This window comes from Physeter macrocephalus, chromosome 11 (assembly GCF_002837175.3).
Source record: "Physeter macrocephalus isolate SW-GA chromosome 11, ASM283717v5, whole genome shotgun sequence".
Lineage (NCBI taxonomy): Eukaryota > Metazoa > Chordata > Mammalia > Artiodactyla > Physeteridae > Physeter > Physeter macrocephalus.
In genome coordinates, this window is record NC_041224.1 from 84,983,874 (window position 1) to 85,007,074 (window position 23,201).

The following is a 23,201-nucleotide window of genomic DNA, read 5'->3' on the forward strand; positions in this document are numbered from 1 at the left end:
ATTCCCTCTGGAACCTTCTGACCAAACGGTCTTTCAGTCCCTGCTGGGCAGGGAAATAGCCCCTCGCATTGGCCTGAACCGGCTCAGGACAGTTCTGCACCTGCCCCAGATCAGGCTCCTCATAGCTCCACCCTTTGCTTCTGTTTCTTGCCCTCAGAACACATCCCTCGTCCACATCCTTTCTGGCCTTGGCGACAGCTGTCATGCATCTAGAGACCAATCAGTGTTGAGCAGGACTAGGGTCTCCTCTGTTGTGGTTATGACCCTTTTGTTGGTGATGTCCATAATAATAACACATAGCTCTCATTGATAGGCACTTCCTCTGTGCCAGGGACTGTGCTGAGGACCTGCACAGGTGGGACCTCAGTGCAGCCTCACTTCCATCCTGGTTACAGATACAACATTCATCCCCCTCTAAAGATGATGGCATTAGATTGAAAAGACACTTTGGGATATGGGACCATGCTGACACGTATATGGTTCTCCCCTCTGGCTAAACTCCCAAGCCTTTCCATGTTCAACACTGCTTTGCCAAGTATCTTACCTTATTTTTGCACAGTTGGTGTTGAGGATCCAGGGGAAGGAGCGTCCACCTGGCTCTGTTATATTTCATCCTGTAGGATCTGGTCTATCACTCAAGGCTGCTGAAATCTTTTTGGATCCCAACTATGTAATCTGACATATTTGTATCTTTCTCAATTGGGTGTCATCAGAAAATCTGATAAGCTTGCAGTTTGTATTTTCATCCAAGTCATTGAGAAAAAATGTTGACTAGAAAGAGCCAGGGGAACTCTCTGAATGCTATTAGGAAACTCCCTCTGAATCAGCATCAATTTATTAATCACCACTCTTTGAGTACTGACATTCTACCAGCTATTTGGTCCTCCTAATTATACAGGCTGGTGCTTATTTCTCCAGCGTATTCACGAGATATTATGAGATTCTTGGGCCTGAGATTATGGGAGAAGAGGGCAGGTGTGCAGTAAAGGATTAACCTTGTGCAAATAAAGTTCTGGCTCTTGCCCAGCTCCTGAGAGGTGATCTTTAAGTCCTTGGAATGTGATGCCTGAGAAGAGTGTCTGTCTGCCTGGGGGACTTGGGCCATGCTAGATAGACTGTGTAAACAATATAATTTAGGTGGGGACCTTGGGCCACATGGTGTCAGCTTGACCTCTGGAGGGGCTGGAGACTAAGGTCAGTCACCAACCTCCAGTGAAATCCCTAGACAGCCAAGCTCAGGTGAGCTTCCCTGGTTGGCAACACTCTGTGCATGTTCGAACCCACTGTTGCATAACAGCTTTGCTAAGTTCTGTGAGTCCTTCTAGTGAATTACTGGATCAGGAGGTGGTGTTGGAGACCTCCTGAAACTGCAAAAGGAATCTCTGGACCACATTAAATGTATCTTTCTTTGAAGCCAGAGGGCTGAGTTCTATCTGAGTTTCCCTAAATGCCTTCTTCAAAAGGTATGAAGTGAAGAAAGTAAGAAGGTCTTTCTATTACACACAAAGTAACATCCTCCCTAACCTTCCCTAGGGTCAGACATTCCCCTGTTGGCTACCCCATGTGGGTAATGAGCACTCATTTCAATCTCCTCTGGATACCTATATTGCCCAGGAGGATTCCAAGCTTGGCTATCAGCTCCTGCCTTTTAGGAAAGTCCCTGCTGAAATTCAAATACTAATGGGGATGTGCACGCTAAGCTACTATCACCCATTTATACTCCAGCCAGAATAAATCAGCCCACTCATGGAACTGGAGTCTCATTAAGATAGAATCCAGGAGAGGGAGGTTTGGATGGGGGCACTGCTGGGGTTTTCTCAAAGCTTGAGAGTAAAGGAGGTTGTGCTGGAGAGGGGAGCAGGGTTGCTAAGGTCTCTACGGGGCAATGATGAGGTGTAAGTGTTGGGGGAGCAAGAGAGGAATGTGCTAAAGGTATGATGGAGAGCTGAAACAAGCTAGAGGCAAGACCTAATTTTGTTAGAAAATCAGAGGGCAAAACCAACACTTTATTCCTTGTTTGGCATCCACATGGGCAAGTGGGTGAAGACTCCCCAGAAGATGAAGCTTTGTCAGGGGTGATGGGGAAGCACATCCAAGCTGGGCATGTGAGACGGAGGGAGCCCACTCCTTATTTCTTACTGAAAATAGGGTTCATGGTGCTGCAGGGGAAAGCGGTCACTGAGTAGAAGAGAGTGATCACTTTATGTATAAGGTTTGCACCTTGCCTCTGCCCTACACAATTCCAGTGAGCTGAACCAAGAGACCCTGTTCAAATACGGCCGATTTTACGTCAATGCTAATATAAGGGCCTGTGACCACAAAAGTGCCTTTAGTTATGTCCTCAGAGGTTGTTTTTGTGAATTCTCACTACAAAGTTGCTTTTTTCTTTTTCTTTTCTTTTTTTTTTTTTTAATTTTTCTTGGAGTATAGTTGATTTCCAATGTTGTATTAGTTTCAGGTGTACAGCAAAGTGAATCAGTTATACATATACATATATCCACTCTTTTTTTTTTAAAGATTCTTTTCCCATATAGGCCATTACAAAGTATTGAGTAGAGTTGCCTGTGCTATACAGCAGGTTCTTATTAGTTATCTATTTTATATATAGTAGTGTGTATATGTCAATCCCAATCTCCCAGTGTATCCCTCCCCCCCAGGGGCTTTTTTCTTTAAACTATTTTTGAGATATCTGTTGGAAGGGAGGTTTTATTTTTCCTTCCTCCCTGTCTTTTTTCTTTATCCTGCAGCCGAGGGGCATGGATATCAGCCCTTAAGGTAATGACATGGGACACTTCAGTCCTCCCTGCATCCCTGGACCTTCAAGGATCACAGAATGTGTGCCTTGAAAAGCTCCACACCTCACAGAAGGAAGAAATCCTTAGGGGGCCTTTATTTCTTCCTTCCCGTCATCAGAGGTGGTGGGAAGTGTAGAGATCAACTGCCCCCACCCCCCCAAGCTCCATAAACATGAGATATTACAGTCCATTCCCTGCAAGGAAGGTCTTCATATTTAAAGTCATTAAGAGTGGAAGTTTCTGGAGTGCAGGAACCACATGAATTTCATCCTTGAATTTGAGGGCTTGCCAGGCTTAGCATTGACAGGGAATAACTGAGATGCTGTCTGTCTCCTGACTTGGGAACATTTCAGCCAAGTAGGATCAGGAAATGTAAACTCCCTTTCCTTGGTCACCACAACGGGCTTGGGCAGCTGCCAGCTGGATGCTTTGATGCTCACAAAAGCTCCCTGAGCTCTGCACGGGGGTGTTGGCTGTGAGTCCAGGCCCTCTTGCCTAGCTTGCTCTCTGTCGGTCATGAACTTCAATGAGCTCACTCTCCAATTTCACACGTGAAAACTGTGCTTGGAGCTTGCTGGGTGCTAGCGATAGGGACAAAAGTTGTCAGGCATCGAACACATGGACTGTTTGTGGCCATGTCATCAATGTGGTCAAAACTGGGGCTTCCTGAACTTTAATCCTCTAGTAATTTTGTTAACCAGCTATGGATCCCCTGGGGATCTTGTGAAAATGCAGATTCTGATTCAGGAGCTCTGGGGTGGAGCCTAACAAGCTGCCAGGTGATGCTCCAACCACACTCTGAGAAGCCAGTACCTAAAGGAGTACAAGACACCTAGGTGTTGACATGGGGAAGGGGGCTAGGTGGCCAAATAGCCACTAAAACTCTTCTGACACATTCTGAGCAGAAGACAGAGAAAGAGATGGTGGATCCTGCATTGGTCTGGAGGAAATCAGCCGGGGCATCCTTTCTCCCTGAAGCAGGGGACGGGACTCCCAGCCCTCATTACTTTGATCAATGCGTCTGCAGCAGCAAGAGGCAGGATGGTGTAATGGTCAGTGCTTGTGCTTTGGCACCAGTTCACCTATGGGAGGCCAGGCATACACTCCTACGCTCTGCTCCTGTGGCTTAACATCTCTGTGCCTGGGTTTTCTCATTTGTAAAAGGTGGTCAGGGATGGTAAGAATAGTAACACCTCTATAGGGTTATTGTATAAGGGACGCAGTTAGTAGAAAACGTCCAGAGCAGTTCTCTGTCTTCTCAGCCAGAGCTCCAGTCCCTAAGCCTGGGACCTCAGGGAGCCCTGGGCTTCTGTGCCCTGCAAGGCCACGGTTGTGCAAGCGCTCTCCAGGCTCTTGTTACCCGGGAGCCAGCAACACAACAAAATAAAGGAGCGGGGGACCAGCGGGGAGGGCCGAGCAAGCCTCTGCAGGGAGTCTGACCAGGTCAGCTGGGAATGCCTGTCAGCCGTTCAGGGTGGCTCCTGCATGGGCCTGGAGGTGGGTCAGTGACTCACACCGGGGCCCTCTCCACCCCCGCGCCCAAATGCTCGGCCCTCCCCGGGCCGGGGCTCACCTAATCCCCGCAGTGGGAGTTGGGGGGCACCCGCGCCTGGGCCGAGGGCTAGGGTTACAGTGCGGTCACTTCACACTCGGCAGCATGTGCAGCTGAGACCTCCCCCCGTGCAGCAGTCTCCCGCCAGACGGGCAGCGAGGTCAGCTTGGCAAGCCGCTGCCTCTCCAGCCCCGCTCTGGCCGCGGGCAGCCGATTCCCCCGGACCCGAGGAGGTGATGGCAGAACAAGAAGCCAGTGGGCTGCAGGTCCTGCTGCAAACGCTCCAGGTAGGAAGAGGCGGAGAGCTGCAGAACCTGGCCGGCTGGGTCTTTGCGGGGCCGGGCCTGCCTGGGAGCCGGGCTTTCCCCGCAGTCCCCTCTGGCACCAGCGGCCTGGTTTGCTACACAGAAGTAACACCGGAGTCAGCAGCAGCTCTCACCTTGAGGCTGACCTAAGTGATGCTATGGTGTTTAAATATTAAACCTGACGGCGTTGATGGGTGCTCTGCTTAAATTATTGAACCTGGTGGGGTTAGATACTCAGGCTAAAAGATCCAGGTTGGCTCGAGATGAGAAAGATGGAGAAAAAGGCCGTTTGGCAAAAGCAAACATGTTCAGGTTCTCCTTGAGCAGGGCAGGAGACTTGGGGGTGGGTACGTAGAACTGCCTAGGAGGAAAGGGGCAGCAGGGCAGAGGACTCCTCTGGGCTTCTGCTAAATGGCTGTTACCAAGTTCCCAAAGAGTGGTCTGAGTCGGAATTACCTAGGATGCTTGCTAACAGTGCATCATCTCAGGTGGGATCTGCCGGAAGGAACCGCAGTCACCAGGGGCAGGGGCCCTGGAATCTGCCTTGCTCTCTTCGTGATTCTATTCACTCCTAATTTTGAGAATTCCTATCCCAGAGCACTAGTTTGTGAACCTGTCTGCAGATTAGAAACTCCCGGAGGGTGTTAAAAAATGCTGACGCCCACTTACCCAAATTCGGATTTAATTGATCTGGGGAAAAACCTGGGCACTGGAGTTTTGAAAACTCCCCAGGTGGTCTCAAAGTGCAACTAAAGTCAATGAACCACTTCTCTACAGACTTGGGTAGATGCTTGCACTGAACCGGATGCAGGGAATGCCAGGGCTCAAAGGGAGCTAAGAGATCTTCTACTCCAGGATTTTAAACCTGAAGTCCATGGACGGGTATCCTAAGAGGATGGGCTTCAAGCGTCTCCATGACCCTCACTCCCTGATTTAGAATGTAAATGTTTTGCACTTACGTGCATACTTCCCAGCTTTGAAAAGCTTAGTTTTGCTCAGATTCTTAAGGAAATGCATATCCATAAAAAGTTGAAGAACCAATAAATCCAACCTTCCAGTGCACAGATAAGGCAATTGAGTCTCAGAAGTGAAATAGCTTCCTAAGGTCACTTAACCACTTAATAGGGGAACTGGGACTAGCACCAAAGAGCTTCAGTATCCTTTGGACCTAGTGTCTTTGACTCATTCTATCCGATGCATCAGAGGCAAGAATGCCTCTGGGCTAGGAGTGTTGGAGGTGGGAGTGGACCTCAAAATAAATTTGCATTTGGCCTGGAAGTCACCGCAGGATGAACTCAATCTCCTGTCTTCCTACCCGTGGAGATTTCTAATTGATATTTAGAATGATTGTTCCAGGGCATTGCAAGATTCTCAATCATCAAAGAAAGATTTAATTATGTTCAATATACCCTGCTTAGTTCCCAATTAACCAGAACATGCTTCCCCTGTGTGTTCGAGTTGATCTCAGAATCTGGTGGTGGAATTGACTTGGGTTCCTGGCTGAGCCCTGAGCCAGCCCTCTCCAAGTGCCTGCCTGAACCCGGTTTCTGTCTTGAGAGTAGAAGTCAGAACCCTGACATGATTTAAAAAAAAAGAGAACCCGGAGCAGATATGCTGTGGAATGATGTTTCCTGATGGGTTTCATGCCCCGCTCCAACCCCAATCCCCATGGACTAAACCTGGCAGAGTTTCTGAGAAGGGCTTAGCTGAAGTGCTTTTGATCAGGGATCCCAAAGGTCTTAGGGATTCAAGCCAGTCCTCCTTTCCTTGCGCACAAAGGTGAGAGACCGAAGGCTTTGTACTGCTACTCAAACCTCTGTGGAAGACAGTGATTATGTCTGAGCAGAATGTGAGCTCAGGATATGAGTTTCCCATATCTTTCAGGAGCACCCCAGAACATTGCCAAGGGAAGGGAGAAAGAGAGATCAGATGACCAGAAAGAGCAAGCACAGGGGTGACAATGTCCCCATGATATGATAGTAGAAATCCCCCTACTCCAGAGCATCACCACTTCTGCCTCTTTGGGCCACAATGACAAAATAAACTAGATCATTAAGAAATATCAGTTTTCTGCCTATTATCTTTTCCTGTACAGATGGGAAAGGAGTAATTGATTTTTTTTTTCCTACCCTGACTTAAACACAGCCTTATTTCTGTCCTGAAAGTATGAGAATCAGATTTCTACCCAGACATTTTCCAAGTCCCTGACTTTTATCATTTTAGTTGAGGCAGCAAATCAGACTGACTCATGAGGGCCTGGGTGAAGAGGGGGAGACAGCCCAGAGCACAGATGAGAGACAGGAAGAACTGGATCCCGCCCCATTTCTGGCACTTACTGGCTGTAAATCCTCAGGCAAGTCCCTCAACCTCTCTGAGCCTTCATTTCTAGATTTGTAAAAGGGGGCAATAAAAATACTTTGCTCAGCCCTTTGTTCCAGAATTAAGAGAACCCATTTGAAAAGTGCCTGTAAACTATAAATGGCAGATCAAATGACTCTGGTTTTTATGATTTCCCCAGTTGTGTACACAGTGGAGAGGCTGGGAACACTTGCCTAGGCTTTTCATCAACCTGCCCTGCTTTTTTCCTGGGTGGACTCCAATACACTTGGAAAAAAAGGAAGGTGTCTCATTCGTCCTGCTCTCGTTTCTCCATGTGGTTTGAGCTAATGGGGAAGATGGGAAGCTGCCAGGGTAGCAGGATGTGGGCTCCACACCAGCCCTGATGCTGGGAGCCCTCACCCAGTGGCGTCCCACAAAATGCCAATTAAGTACCTTATCAAAACATGAAAAATGTATAATTATCTGGTCAGCTTTGGCACACTCTGAGCTGTGATATGGGCACATTTTTGCTATTTGCATTTGCACTTTATTATTTTATGTTATAGTTGCTCAAATTGAATCCCAGGTCTGCATCTTGGCCAAAATGTGCATAGCAAAGCTTCATTTCTCAACTTGGGCTCCAGGAACATTATCTATTATGGATTGCCAACGAGGCTGCAGAATGTGGGGCTTCCTGTCTTGAGTTAGCATTGAGCTTAGATAATAGAAAACCTGGAGGGGGTGACAACTCCACTTTTCCCCTTGGACTTGTTCCTCCAAGGATATTTCCAAGACAACAGATGATTTCAGCCCTTGGGCGGCAAGGAGGGGATGGGCGGAAGAATGATGACTGATACGTTTCATTCATAGCACTTGGGAGTTTTGTTTCCAAAACATGTGTTTAAAAATTTCCTTTCTAGAATTTTCCACGGAGGATGTAGAAATATCCATCTATTGTACATACACGGGGCTAGGTGTAGCAGAAACTGAGCTTTCCCTTTGGACATTAATAGAAGGGTTTGGAAAAATCAAGAGAAGAATTTTCCTTTTAGATAGTAAACATTGTGCAGACCTTCTAAACATCATAGGATTCCTCTGCTGGTGAAATTTGAGGTTTTCTGAGGTTTTTATTTTTGGAGACTTCTGCCTCAACCGCAAGACAAACGTGGAAATAAACCAGGTGAGGGAGGACTTATTAAGACTGAAATCTGTCTTAATTTCAAGGACCAGTAGAAACAAAGAAAAAGATAAACGCCCAAAGGACAAGTGCCCAATGGAGAAGGGACAAAATTGGCAAGAAATAGCCTCTGTCAGTGTCTAAAAAATGACTTGGTGCCAGTCAAATTGGAAGATGAAGAGGGCAATGGAGGCATGGAGCCCTGTGCTGAGCTGGGAGTGGGGAGATGACCTTATATAGTACGCGGGCCTCTCACTGTTGTGGCCTCTTCCGTTGCGGAGCACAGGCTCCGGACGCGCAGGCTCAGCGGCCATGGCTCACGGGCCCAGCCCCTCCGCGGCACGTGGGCAGGCCCAGCGGCCATGGCTCACGGGCCCAGCCCCTCCGCGGCACGTGGGATCTTCCCGGACCGGGGCACGAACCCGTGTCCCCTGCATCGGCAGGCGGACTCCCAACCACTGCGCCACCAGGGAAGCCCCTAGTGTTTTGTTTTTTAAGACCTTGTTTCTTTCACAGTTTCTTAAACTCCTTGGACTTAGAGATTGGAAAAAATAAGCATTGATTAAGGGTCTACTCTATGCCAAATTTTCACGTTCATTACCTAACATCACTCTCTGTGCCACCTGTGAGGGCGATGTGGCTGGTCTGTCTTATAGATGAGGACACTGACCCTCATAAGCCGCTCAAGGCTCAATGGCAGAAACTTAATAAATCCCTAGAGGAGAGATGTGAAGAGGATCTTGTCACTCCAAGGTCTTTTCACTGGTCTCCGGTGCTTACATTACCTAGGGAATACTCACTCACTCTTTATTTTGAGGGTATTACCTTACCTGACTGAACCTGAACACTGAGGGGTTATGGATTCTTCATAATAGAACTAAAATAATCTTCCACATCCTGTATTGATATTTGGGTAAATAACTCCTGATAAAGGAAGGTAACAGTTTCGATTTGGGTCAATTGGATATTTTTAATATCTATCTATCCATCCATCCATCCATCTATCCATCCAACCTTCCATAGCTATCCTATGTGCTAGAAGAGATTCAGAGTATTGGGAAGGATGATACATCAAGAAGAGCAAGGTCTTTGGATCTTGGTTCAGCCATTCAAAAATTGTGTGACTCAGGACAAACTACTGAACTTCTCTTTGCTGAACTTTTTTCATTTGTAAAATGAGAATTATAGTATCTACTCATGAGCTTACTATATGTTTGGAGAAAATGCATGTAAAAAGGTGTTATGTGCCTGACAAATAGCAATTACTATAATTAAACACAGTCTGGGCCGTCATGAAAATACAGTGCTCAAGGGGTAAGGTAGGAGGATAAAAATATTTGTAGAGCAAGTTTGCATTGACGAACGCCATGGTAAACGTAAACATAAAAAAAAAATTCGGTGGAATTTGGGACAAGAGTCTCCTCCTCACTGGATATTCAGAGAAGACCTTGGAAAATGGGTCAGATTTCAGCAGAGGAAGGTGCAGTTAAGAGGGTGATAAGGGTCCCCAGTGATCTTTCCTATGTCAGGAAAGTGTGGAGAGTATTCAGGGTATTTGCCATGGCACTGAGTTTGATTAAAACAGAAAATTCGTGAAGGGGAAGAAAGGAGATTGAAATGGGAGCTTGCCTAAATGCTAGAGAGCCTTGAGTGGCAAGCTTCAGATCCGATCATGCCCTTGCTGATGGCTGCCTATCCCTAAAGGTAGGTGATGGGCGCTACAGGACATTAAACCAAGGTGACCGTTGCAAAGCTATTTGGATAGGGGACGTTAGACATGACTGCATCTCTGCTTTTTGTTGCCAAGGGATGTGATGTGTTCCCTGCAACCTCCCCATCCCTGACCTACCTTTTATCCTGGTCCTCTTCCTATCCATTCCCAGCCTTTAGCCCTTTCCTGTCACTTAACTCTGTATCTCACTCCCCTCCCCACACCGCCTCAGCCACTGTCCATCTCTAGTCCGCCTCCAGGGGGAAAGGCTGAGATGGATTAAGCCTCAGGGATTGGAGAAGCAGAACTATTTAAACTATTTTTTTTTTAATTTGGAAGAAACACAAATTATTTTAGAGGCAGCATTCAAATGTCCTTGTGTCAAAACAGCTCTCATAACATGTCTGCATTAAGGTGACCAGAGTTGAGTCCAAAAGTCCCATCCTCACTTTTGGGAATTGAGAGCACTTGGCATTTCCATCCCCTGAGCCCAGATTCTGGATCTGACTGCCTCGCTGAGCACCCACCTCCGCAGGGCAGCAGGTGAGGGACAGAGGCCTGCATGGCTTTGAGGTGTAATTGGAAATTTGCCATTGCTGGGGACATGTTGAGGCAAATGGCCAACAGAGAGAATTTCTCTCTGTAGAAATTCATAACCTGGCAACATGTACTCCACAACTCAGTTGCTAAAACTGGAACTATTCTGATGAAAGCCAAACATAGTCTGGGTTTGAGCCCTGGGAGCTGGGGAAGTACGCAACCAGGGAAGAGAAGCTGGTCTGGGTTACCAGTCGCTGTACCATATCTGTAAGCATGGGACAGGCAGCTATGAATCAAACAGACAAGGTGCTTCTTCATATTTCAGAAATAGGCACATGGAAATGCATCCACTTGGATGTGACCTCCGTATCCTTGTGCCAGACCTGAAATGTAGGAAGTCAAAGGTTGTGGGATCTGTACTTTTTCACAGAGTGAATACTGCATGGCTCCTTCAAAGTGATGGATTCGCAAATCAGGCTCTCATTAGAGAAAAGAATGTGGTGTAGGGGGAGGAAGAGATCAACAGCAGAGATGCCAAGAATAAAAGAATGAGTAGAACAAAGAGTGTGGAAGAAACAGAATGGCACAGAGTATGCGCTCAATACTTATTTTTTTCCTCCCTCCCCCCTCCCTCCTTCCATCCCTCACTCCCTTCCTTCCCCTCCCCCTTTCCCTCCCTCCCTCCTTCCTTCCTTCCTTATAAAATTTTGCAAAATGAATACACCCATGTAACCAGCACCCAGACGAAGTGAACTCCCAGCATCTCAGAGGACCCCTCACACCCCCTCTTCCAGCCCTGCTCCCCCATTGTAACCACTGCCCTGATCTCTAACCCTGCAGATCAGTCTTGCATGCTTTTTGCTTCATGTAATTAGAACCCCACAGTCAATCTTCTTTTGTGTCTGGCTCCTTTCTCTCATCATTGTGAGAGTCCCCCTTTCGATACAGTTGTAGCTTGTTCTCACTGTCATTGCTGAAGAGCATTCCATTGCGTGAACGTTCCACAGTTTATTTATCCATTCTAGAGCTCATGATATTTGGGGTAGTTTTCTTTTTTTGGCTATAATAAATATGGCTGCTATGAACATTCCAGGGCATGTTTTTGTGAAGGTAGGTACACGTGTCTGTTGGGTAAATACCTAGAGTGGAGTCGAGGGGTTATGGGATACATGTATGGTCAGCTGTAGTGGATAATGATATTTTTCAAAAATGAGTGCTCCAAAATAAACACCCATTAACCCTGTAAATACCATTAATTTATGAGCATTTTGGGTACTCCACACCCTTGCCCTAACTTTCATAATTCATATTTGTTAGTTGAAAGTGGCTTGAGATGCTTTGCATGGAGGACTTTGTCATGTTTTCTGTGTCTAATTCCCTCTACTTGGTCCCTTTCATAATAATGGTTATAATAATAACTAACATTTATTAAACGGTTTCTACACATAAGGAGCTGTGCAAAGTCCTTCACATGCATCATCTCATTTAATCCTTACAACAACCCAAGGAGGTGGGTGGTATTATTATCCTCATTTTAAAGCTCTCAAACAGAAGGTTGGAGAGGTTAACACACTTCTCAAGGTCACAAAGCGAATGAGTGGCAAAGCTGGAATTTGAGAGGAGGGAATCTGACACCAGTGGATGCTTTCTCACCAGGTGTATAAACTCTCTGAGGAAAAGGAGGGGCACTGAGAAGATTCAGAACAGATTTTCCCAGGTGGTATGTGTCTGCTGAGGAGAATGGAGACCCCCCCCCCACTTGGCATATGCGGGGAAGACAGCAGCTGTTCCCACAAGGCTGGCAGGACTGGTCAAGAGGGCAGAGAACAGGTGCCTAGAGCGGGGGTCAGCAAACTCTAAGGGCCTGATAGCAAATTTTTTAGGCTTTTCTGGCCACAAGATCTTTGTCATACCCGTTCAACCCAGCCACTGTAGTTGTGTGCAAATGAATGGGTTTATATTCCAGTAAAGTTGTGTACAAAAAACAGGGAGTGGACTAGACTTGGCTGTTGGTGGTAGATTGCGGACCCCTGGCTGGAAGTCCTTTGGGCACAGGCAGGGTGTAGGGGTAGGAGATGGGACAGAAAGAGAGTGATGGAGCAGCCAGGGACCTGTTGGGGCTGCCAACTGCCAAGTGGGAGCTTCCCTCATGTGCCATGGGTGTCCTCCTCAACTCCCGGGCTGCCTTTCTTGCAAAGGCAGCACATCTGATGTTACTCTGAGTTCCTCTGGGGGCAAGTCTTACAGAACCTGAAATGCACACTTCAGAATGTCATTTCCTGCCACTGCTACTGCCTCCAATTTTCTAAGTATCCATGGAGGCAGTGATTGTGTCTGTCAGCCCTTCAAGGTGGGATTTCAGGTCATTTTAGCAGCACTTACCAGTGTAACAGGTGATTGTCTTGGCAGATATTGTCGGCATTCAACAGTGCTACCAGCACAAGACATGTTCAATCCAACACTTCTCAAACTGGGTTCCACAGAACACCAGTGTTCCCTGGGATGCCAATGAGTATTCTACTTACAAAGGGTCTTGTTGACGATGGATCTGAGATGTCAGGGTAAATAAATTTACTAATTTCTTTACTGAAAAATAATCAATCTTTTAAAGGCTTTTCAAGCATTTCTGTCCTACAGCTCTCAGTTTAAATGTCTTTTACTCAGAGAGGAATACTGTGACAGCCCAATGAACTATCCAATCACTCTATGTCCCACCTCTCTAGTTTGACTCTCTGCATAGAACTTGCCATTTCCTGATGCTTGTTTGTATCTTCTCTGCCTTCTTCCACCAGGGTAGGGATGTCATCTTTCTTGTTCACCTTTACCCCTACTACCTAAAGCACTATCTAGGAAATAGTACGTGCTCAATAAATATTTATTGATTGAATAATAAGATGAATGTGCATGTATATTATCAAGTTGGGGATATACTATATGGCATTTCTAAACCATCTTAGATATGGGATAATTTTTTATAGCAAAACCCCACTAGTATCCCACAGGACTTTAGGAATCCATGGAGCACATTTGGGAAACAATGGTTGTAGACCAATGCCATGTTAAATCACTGCTGGTCTGTGAGGGTTGAATTTCTCCTGATCTGGAAACTAACCTCTGGCTTGTTGAAACATTTCTGATCTGAGTTGATACAAAGTTAGATCTATTGGAGACCTAGGATCATTCCTCTGCTTGGTGAATTCCACAAACTGATGACTCTACGATCTATCTACAGATAGATAGATTAAGTTACATGAATTCTAATCCTAACTTGATTGGGAGAAAGAATATAAGTGACAGATGTGGAGGTTTAGAAAAAGGTTCTTCCTAGAGGCTCAAGAGAGCCGTTCTGCTTCTGATCAGGAGGCCAGATGGTGCTAAGAACAGCATTAGCCTCAGGTTTCAGATGAAAGGCATGGTCAGATTTCAGAGTTGGGATAACTGATGAAACTTCCCTTAGGGAACTTGGAGAGAAGGCAGCTTCTTCAATAAATGGTCAGTAATGAATTCTCCCTCTACTCTTAAAAAACACCAAACAAACCCAAGCTCAATGTGTGTTAACATCTCTAATCTTCAGATCCCACCAATCAGTACAGCCCAATGCCCTGAATTTCTGACCCATAGGCATCCTTATCCCATTCCTCTTAACACTCAAATTAATCCAGGAAACCTCCATGACAATGCAGATATTTTTTACTTTTCACAATAGGTAGATTAAGAAGTCACTGTAAGAAAATTCCATTTTCTCCTTGACTTTCATTATTAAATCATAAGGAAAAAAATTCCCCAAACCACAGCTAAAATTTTAGACTAAGGAAGAGGCTAGAATGATAATATTTGAATAGGTATTACTTGAAAGTGGATATTAAAATTCAAGAAGTGTTTTTGCCATGAGCTGCTCACATTTGTTGAGCACTGACTATGTGCCGGGAAGAAGTCTAAGCATGTGACATGTGTTATCTCATGCAGTCCTCACAACAATCCTATGAGGTGAGTACGACTATTATCTGCATTTTACAGATGAGGAGCACAAGGCCCTTGTCAAGGTCACACAGCCTTTAAGTAGCAGGGTCAGGATGTGAACTCAGGCACAGTCTGACTCTAGCTTGCTTATTACTCATTGCTATTATTCATCAGGCTACAGAGTCTCTTTTCCTTTTACCTGTCCTTTTCACCACTACACATTTTTTTCCTGATTAAAGAAGTAATACAAGCTCGTGATTGCAAAAATTTAATTAAACTATAGGTATAAATTTTAGGGAGTAAAAATCACCCCATCAAATCCTGATCCCTAAGACAACCACACAAGTGTCTGCTGTATATTCTTTTATATGTTTACATACATATAGCAATATGTGTATTTCTATAACTATGTCTATGTGTGTATATCATTTTAACACACTAGTATTCAATTTGCTTTTCCTATGTGTCAGTATAATTGCACATATTTCAAGCCAGCACATATAGACCCAGCTCAGTCTTTTGTGATATAACTTAAATAAATAGAAGTATAGTTTCTTCTAGTGTTTCACTTAAATTTGACTTGGCTTATGTTTTATTTTCATTTCTTGATGTTTTATGTGTTGCATTTTAATAGTCAACTTTATCAAACTTTTCTTTCATGAATTATTTTTGGCCATGAAACATTTTCCCCAGGATCTAACTCTGATACTTAATGATGTTTGAATTTAACTCCATACCATTCTCATTTTCTTAAGTGTTGTTGCTTTCATAGAGCTTCTCTGCCATACCACACTTCACCAGTACATGGCAACAGTAAACAAATTTATATGCTTAAAATTTCTTTTACTGGAAGATCCCAGTTCTGTAACATCTAATAGAGCTCTGCTTGATAGTGTTTGGAAATTTTACATTTGACATAAATGCTTATTTAAAATAAACATATATAGGTTTCTTGGCTGGGCTTCAGGAGGCCAGAGTTGATTTTGGATGCTGCCACTGTCTTTCTGTTTGACTCGAATCCCCTGGGCCAACATCCTCTGTTTTGATGGTTTTCAGACTTAAGTGCTAGGAATGTGCCCAGCAATATCATCTGTTTCCTTGGTATATTATGACTCTCTTGTTAATGGTTCATTCATTTATTGAATGCTTCCCTCGTGCCAGAGACTGTGCTAGGTAGTGGGTGGCAAGTTTCAAGAATCTTATTACTCAGATACTTTCCTACTGAAATTCTTCCAAATGTTAATGACTAATGTCAGGAAGAGAGAGATCCAGAATGCTGCAGTCACACCTGCCCTCCTTTGCTCCATGGACCATTTTATTCTGTTGTGACTGGCTGAGAACACAGTATTATCATTACTCCAATTCCCCGGGGAAGATCTGAAGACTCAGCTGCTGTAACATGCCTATGTACTTATGTTAATTCATATATGGTCTTTTTTTTTTAAACAATTTTTAATCTTTTCATTCTTTTTTCTTCCAGGGAGTGGGGTGTCACAGATTCCTTTTTTTTCGGCTGCACCCCATGGCATGTGGGATCTTAGTTCCCCGACCAGGGATTGAAGCCTCACCCCCTGCAGTGGAAGCGAGGCGTCTTAACCACTGGACCGTCAGGGAAGTCCCATAGATTCCTTTCTGATGCCATTGAAAGCTAAAGACACTTTCCCCAGATAAATGCTCACACAAATTTTTGTGAACAATTTCAGGGTAATAAGCCACACCATAAGGTTTCACTCTCTCAAGGTATTTACTTGGGTTTTATTTCATGGAATGGAGCTCTTTAAGGTTGGAATAGTAGAGGTGAGTTCTAGTCACATAAAAGAAACCCCACAATTCTGTCCAATTGTGATATATCTTTCATGCCTCCAAACTGGTCACAATATTCTTTTTATATCCACATCCCAACTTTGCCTTGAACATCTTTCATATCTGATCTATACTTGTGAAAATTTTAAGTACCTTTGATGGATCAACTGTAATGTTACTTTTCCAAAAAAGCCTCTTTTGATAATTTGTGTAGGTGATATTTTTCTCTCTCTTCTGAAGTAGCATCTAAGCATTTGTACCTTTCTCTCAAACCATCTATGCTTTGCTTTATTATAGTTGCTCTTTATTTTTCAACAAACCTTTACTGGGCAGGGAGAATCCCAAAATAAATATGACATGGTCCTTGTCCTCCCAGAGCTCACTATATGTATCTAGAGGAACCAGATATACATTTGAGAATCTCCTGAAAGTTACAGACACTTTCTCTAGATAATCATACATCTGCACTTTAACTAAGCACTTAAATCTTAGATTTGCCTACAGTTTGAATAAGAATCTATGCCATGTGATTGCTCGGGTTGACATATGAACAAATAATTATAAAGTATTATTACAAGTGAAAGTATAACAACATGCCCAGTGTATCCTTGGAAGAAGGGGCATCTCAAACAATCTCCAGTATTCCATGACCTTCTCTTCCTGAGTAATAGATTGATTAGGTAATTCAGACCAACACTTGTGTTGGAGACAGTTTAAAATATAGATATAATATAAATAATTTTTTTCTAAATAAAAAGCATCCATATTCTAGTGAGATAATGAACATTTAATGATCTGAGGACAGAAGAGGTGGGAAACACAGAGAGATGAGCAAAATTCTGGCACTTCTCTTTGGAGGCATTTACTATTTTGGAAGGTGTGGCTGGAAAGATTAAATCGTATGTTCTGTAGCTTTGCATGTCTAGAAGCAAAGGAGTTGGAATATAAGGCTTGCCAAGAATGGGGACCGTGGTAAACTACTGTCTGCTTTTGGGCTGAGACCTGGAGGGATGCTCCCTAGAAATAAAGATGAGCCATACATAAACTAATCTTTACACTGAGCCATTCTTCAACTCATCTGGGTGGCCCAGAAAATCCTAAGACTTGAATGGGCAGTCTCAGGTTCCTAGAGCTTCCAGGTGCCTGGTAGTAGCAAATTTAAATCCGTGGAAGAAAATATTTTACTAGGCCTTACATTAATTCTACAAATAATTTGGAAACCAGGGACAAGGGGAGATAAATCAATATGAGTAAACACCAGCAGAAACAGGGAACTATATTCAATAACCTGTGATAAACTGTAATGGAAAAGAATATTAAAAAAAGAATGTGTATAACTGAGTCACTTTGCTGTACTTCAGAGATTGGCACAACATTGTAAATCAACTATACTTCAATTTAAAAAAAAGAGAAGAAAAAAAGAAATAACAGATTTCTGTTGTACTCCAGAGACAAGAATTACCAGTCACAGAATGTAAGAAAGCTTTGGTTACTATGTTCAAAGAGATTAAAATCAAGTTTGAAAAATTTGGCATTGAACTATAGTATATATGATGTGATATAGCAGATTTGAAAAGGAACCAAATAGAAATTCTTGAACTGAAAAATAAATAACCAAAATTAAGAACTCAATGGATAGATTTAACTGCAGATTACACTTGGCTGAAGAAAAAAATTGAAAATCAGGTCATAAGAAACTATCTATAATGAAGCACAGAGGCCAAAAAGCTTAAATATGCAGAAGGGCAGGTAAGAAATACAGGGGATAGAGAAGGTCTAACATACATTTAATTGGAGTTCTGGAAGGACAGAAGAGAATGAAGCAGCAACAGTATTTCAAGAAATAATGATAGAGTCCTAACCCTTTAATATACTGCTCATTACTTGATAACAGAGGCAGTATCTTTCTCAAGTCTGTATTCTCTGAAATACTTAGCAGGACTTTATTAAGAGTTTGTTGAATTTGTTAGTTGAGGAAACTTCTCTATTATGTTCTATTCCATTTTATATTTTTAGAATCATGTCAGAAGTTCTCTTAAAATAGTGTACTTTTTAAAACAATATTATAAAATTACTATCTGTTGTGGATATATATTCAAATATCTAAATCCCTGTATTTGCAGTTGTCACTTCAAAATTTAGAGCTAAATCTACAGTTGACACTACAGTTGAAGATTAAGCTCTAATTTGCAATCTGATGATTCATTTTTGACCATAAAATATCCCCTTAAACTCATATATGCTACCTATGATTATACTCCATTTCTTTTCTTGTTTTGTAAGTTTTGTAGCAGCCTTTGGCAATGAGTTATAAAATTCTAATCTGGTCACAGCTAATTAGAATATTACATTTACTTACTTTTCCCCCCTTCTCTTTGATGATACGTATTCTGATAAATAACTTCATTTTTTTCCTTTAAAGTAGAGAGAAAACATGATATTTTATAGGTTCCCTGGGAAACAGACTTTGAGACAAAGATTTGCATTCGGGAAGTGTACTGGGGAGTGTCTCAGGTCCACACGCGGGGGAATGAAGGAAGCAGGATTGGGCAGTGGGAGGAGATGAAATGCAATGTAGTCACAGCAAAGGCTCAAGCTGATGGTCCTTTAGCAACTGTCTCGTCCTGTGGTCAGGGGTTTGAAACTTTATACCTCCTCCCCCACACCACTGACCAGTCATTGCTTATAGGCTGCTTCCAGAGAGAGGACATGACCTTAGAGATCTCTTCATCTGGACAGCAGTTCCCAAAGAGGGACTCAGGTGAGAGCTGTCAGTCACTAATATTCTGTTGGTTTGAGGGATGAGTGGCTCAGTCCTGAAGGGGAGACCCAAGAGGCACAGCTGTAGCATCCACTACAGGTGACAACTGATAAGACTGTGCATCAAGCCACCTAGGTTCAAATCCTAGTTTTGCTGCTAATTGACTCTGTGATCTTGGGCAAGCCACATAACCCCCTGGGTCACAGTTTCCTCATCTTTAAAAAAACAGGAGTAGGGGCTTCCCTGGTGGCGCAGTGGTTGGGAGTCCGCCTGCCGATGCAGGGGACTCGGGTTGGTGCCCCGGTCCGGGAGGATCCCACGTGCCGCGGAGCGGCTGGGCCCGTGGGCCATGGCCGCTGAGCCTGCGCCTCCGGAGCCTGTGCTCCGCAACGGGAGAGGCCACAGCAGTGAGAGGCCCGCATACCGCAAAAAAAAAAAAAACAACAACAAAAAACACAGGAGTAGGAATGAGATAATATTTTCCTCAAATTTAGTCATTTGTATGCTACTTTCATACTTTTTTTTTTCATATTTTGGATCAACGATACTATTGTTTACTTGACATGATTTATTTCAGCAAATTTATTCATTTTAACTTAATGTAACTTAAGGTGGCACTTTATATACAACCATAAATATAGCAATAGTACTTAGCAAAAATAGAAAGTAGCGACAAAAATAAATTTAATATAAACAATGCAATGCTGTTAAAGTCCAGCTAGACATTTGCCTGTAGAGTCTCTGAGCCTGCTCTCTGCTCTCTAAAAAGATTAGCAACTATTGGAAAATAATTGGAAATATACTAATAACTAAGACGTTAACAGACATTCCCTAAAAGAAGAATAAACACTTTACTGGGAATAAACATTTTTCTCTATGTGATTCAGTGAAATTCAATGCTATGTCTCCTGTGACATCTAAATCCAGGTCCTATACTCTCAGTAGGAGATTTCTGACCTTCCAAGAAAATCTGGATTAGGTAGACTTTAGGGTGAAATTATGCTATTCCATGATTCTCTCCTTGTGGGAAAGGAATATTAGAGAGAAAATATTTTTGAGTTATACTTTTTTTTAAAGGTCATACATCTAGTAGATTGAGTACCAACCAGAAGCTTGAGGAATTAAATTTACTGGATAGGGTTTCTAATATTATGAGCACACCATATCTGAAATGTAGCCATGATGACTAGCAACGAGAATGCAATGCTTCAGTTCTCCCAATACCCCTGGAAGAAAGAGCCTCTCATAGGTGGTAGACACTCCTTCCTTTGGTAGCCTAGCACAACTCTACCCTACATCTAGCTTCCTCTCCTCTGGAATGACTGATCTGAAGTAGCACAATGTATGGTCCTGTCATCCTGAGACCACCAGTTTCTTGTTCAAATGCTGTTTCCATGCTGACCTGGAGTTAGCCAGTTTATCCCAGGTCATTTAGGCATTAATAGGAGGGGCCTTAAAAATTCTTCCCGTGATATCCATCAGATATTGGACCCTGTACAGGGTTGCCCAAACCTATTGGCCTGCTTTCAGAGTTCTATCACCTCTGCCTATGTTGATCACAATCAGGAATAGAACTCTGAGTCTTCTCTAGCATTTCAGCTTTATTCTAAGCTTAACTAGGGTTACTGTTTTGGATTCTTTACTCAGCTATAGTAATAAACAGTTCCTCCTAGTCTTGGCATCCTTTCATCCCCCGATGTTAGGATTTGGCATCTCCTATTGAATTGACCTGCAGTAGCCAACCAAGGGATGGCTGGAATTCTATGTCCATACCCATTTCCTCCATAAACAAATCAGGAAAATTATCTTTCTTGAGGCTAGTAAAGGTGTTCACCTTAGTGGGGTCACCACCCTTCATTCAGTTAGTTCTACATTCTGAATATTCACCAAGAATTGAGACCATGAAGCCTCCTTGCTTCTATCATAAAACCAATTTATATCACTACATAAATAATGATGATGATGAGATTATTATGATGAGGAGGAAGAAGGTGAGGAGGAGGTGCAAGAAGAGAAGAGGGAAGAGGAGAGAAGCAGAGAGGGGAGACCCTTATTGAGCGTGTACTAGTTCCAGGCCTGATGCTCAGCCTTTCACAGAGGCAGGGCCGATAGTAATCTTTGAATATAAATGCTTCCATGTGATGAATTCATCCCTTAAGTTTTAGAGCTCAAGTGCTATTGAACAAACTAATATGTCTTATTCTCTTCTGGACCAACCCAATCTTGGCTCTTTTTATGGATCTTTTTAACTCTTCTTGGTAGCAAGTCAGTTCTCGGACCCAATTCAATGACGTCTGTGAAAGTGAGTTAGTTTTATATATACAGTTTTATCTGGTATAACTTACAAGTCACATGGAGTATCCAAAGTTATGCTAGTATTTATAGAGTGACCTGCCAACTCAGCCCTCCATCTCTTCAATTCTCATCTGAGAATCCTTTTTCTCTTTGCTTCCAAATGTCTTTCTTGCTCCCAATGCTGTTATTTAATTCTGAAACTGGCAGAGGCACAAAACTTATATGAATAATAATGTACAAATAAATGTGTGTTCAGCCTGATGTATGGATAACATCTCTGCGGTATTGTAACCCAGTGTTTTTTTGTTTTTATTTATTTATTTATCTATTTACCTATTTATTTATTTTAACATCTTTATTGGAGTGTAATTGCTTTACAATGGTGTGTTAGTTTCAGCTTTATAACAAAGTGAATCAGCTATACATATACATATATCCTCATATCTCCTCTCTCTTGCGTTTCCCTCCCACCCTCCCTATCCCACCCCTCTAGGTGGTCACAAAGCACCAAGCTGATCTCTCTGTGCTATGTGGCTGCTTCCCACTAGCTTTCTATTTTACATTTGGTAGTGTATATATTTCCATGCCACTCTCTCACTTCGTCCCAACTTACCCTTCCCCCTCCTCGTGTCCTCAAGTACATTCTCTACATCTGCATCTTTATTCCTGTCCTGTGCCTAGGTTCTTCAGAACCTTTTTTTTTTTTTTTTTTTTTAGATTCCATACATAAATATTAGCATACGGTATTTGTTTTCCTCTTTCTGACTTACTTCACTCTGTATGAGAGACTCTAGGTCCATCCACCTCACTACAAATAACTCAATTTCGTTTCTTTCTATGGCTGAGTAATATTCCATTGTAGTTTCCTTTCCTGTGCAAAAGCTTTTAAGTTTCATTAGGTCCCATTTGCTTATTTTTGTTTTCATTTCCATTTTCCTAGGAGGTGGGTCAAAAAGGATCTTGCTGAGATTTATGTCATAGAGTGTTCTGCCTATGTTTTCCACTAAGACTTTTATAATGTCTGGCCTTACATTTAGGTCTTTAATCCATTTAGAATTTATTTTTTTGTATGGTGTTAGGGAGTGTTCTAATTTCATTCTTCTACATGTAGCTGTCTAGTTTTCCCAGCACCACTTATTGAAGAGGCTGTCTTTTCTCCATTGTATATTCTTGCCTCCTTTGTCATAGATACGGTGGCCATATGTGCATGGGTTTATCTCTGGGCTTTCTATCCTGTTCCATTGATTGATATTTCTGTTTTTGTGCCAGTACCATATTGTGTTGATTACTGTAGCTTTGTGGTAGAGTCTGAAGTCTGGGAGCCTAATTCCTCCAGCTCCGTATTTCTTTCTCAAGATTGCTTTGGTTATTCAGAGTCTTTTGTGTTTCCATACAAATTGTAAAACTCTTTGGTCTAGTTCTGTGAAAAATGCCATTCGTAGTTTGATAGGGATTGTATTGAATCTGTAGATTGCTTGGGGTAATATAGTCATTTTCACAATGTTGATTCTTCCAATTCAAGCACATGGTATATCTCTCCATCTGTTTGTATCATCTTTAATTTCTTTCATCAGTGTCTTATAGCTTTCTGCCTACAGGTCTTTTGTCTCCTTAGGTAGGTTTATTCCTAGGTATTTTATTCTTTTTGTTGCAATGGTTCAGATTTTTCATCATTAGTGTATAAGATTGCCAAAGATTTCTGTGTATTAATTTTGTATCCTGCTGCTTTACCAAATTCATTGATCAGCTCTAGTAGTTTTCTGGTAGCATCTTTAGGATTCTCTGTGTATAGTATCATGTCATCTGCAAACAGTGACAGCTTTACTTCTTCTTTTCCAATTTGGATTCCTTTTATTTCTTTTTCTTCTCTGATTGCTGTGGCTAAAACTACCATAACAATGTTGAATAATAGTTGTGAGAGTGGACAACCTTGTCTTGTTCCTGATCCTAGAGGAAATGGTTTCAGTTTTTCACCATTGAGAA

At 42.9% G+C, this 23,201-nt stretch overlaps 1 protein-coding gene across 1 annotated transcript in view; it reads left to right on the plus strand.

Moving 5' to 3' along the window:
• Positions 1-4,263: 4,263 nt before the first annotated feature.
• AGBL1 (AGBL carboxypeptidase 1) overlaps positions 4,264-23,201 on the plus strand; it is a 979,047-nt gene continuing 960,109 nt past the window's right edge. The window contains exon 1 of the mRNA XM_055088206.1: positions 4,264-4,634. Within this exon, the coding sequence (XP_054944181.1) occupies positions 4,584-4,634 (51 nt within the window). The 5' untranslated portion in view covers positions 4,264-4,583. The remainder of the gene's footprint in view (positions 4,635-23,201) is intronic.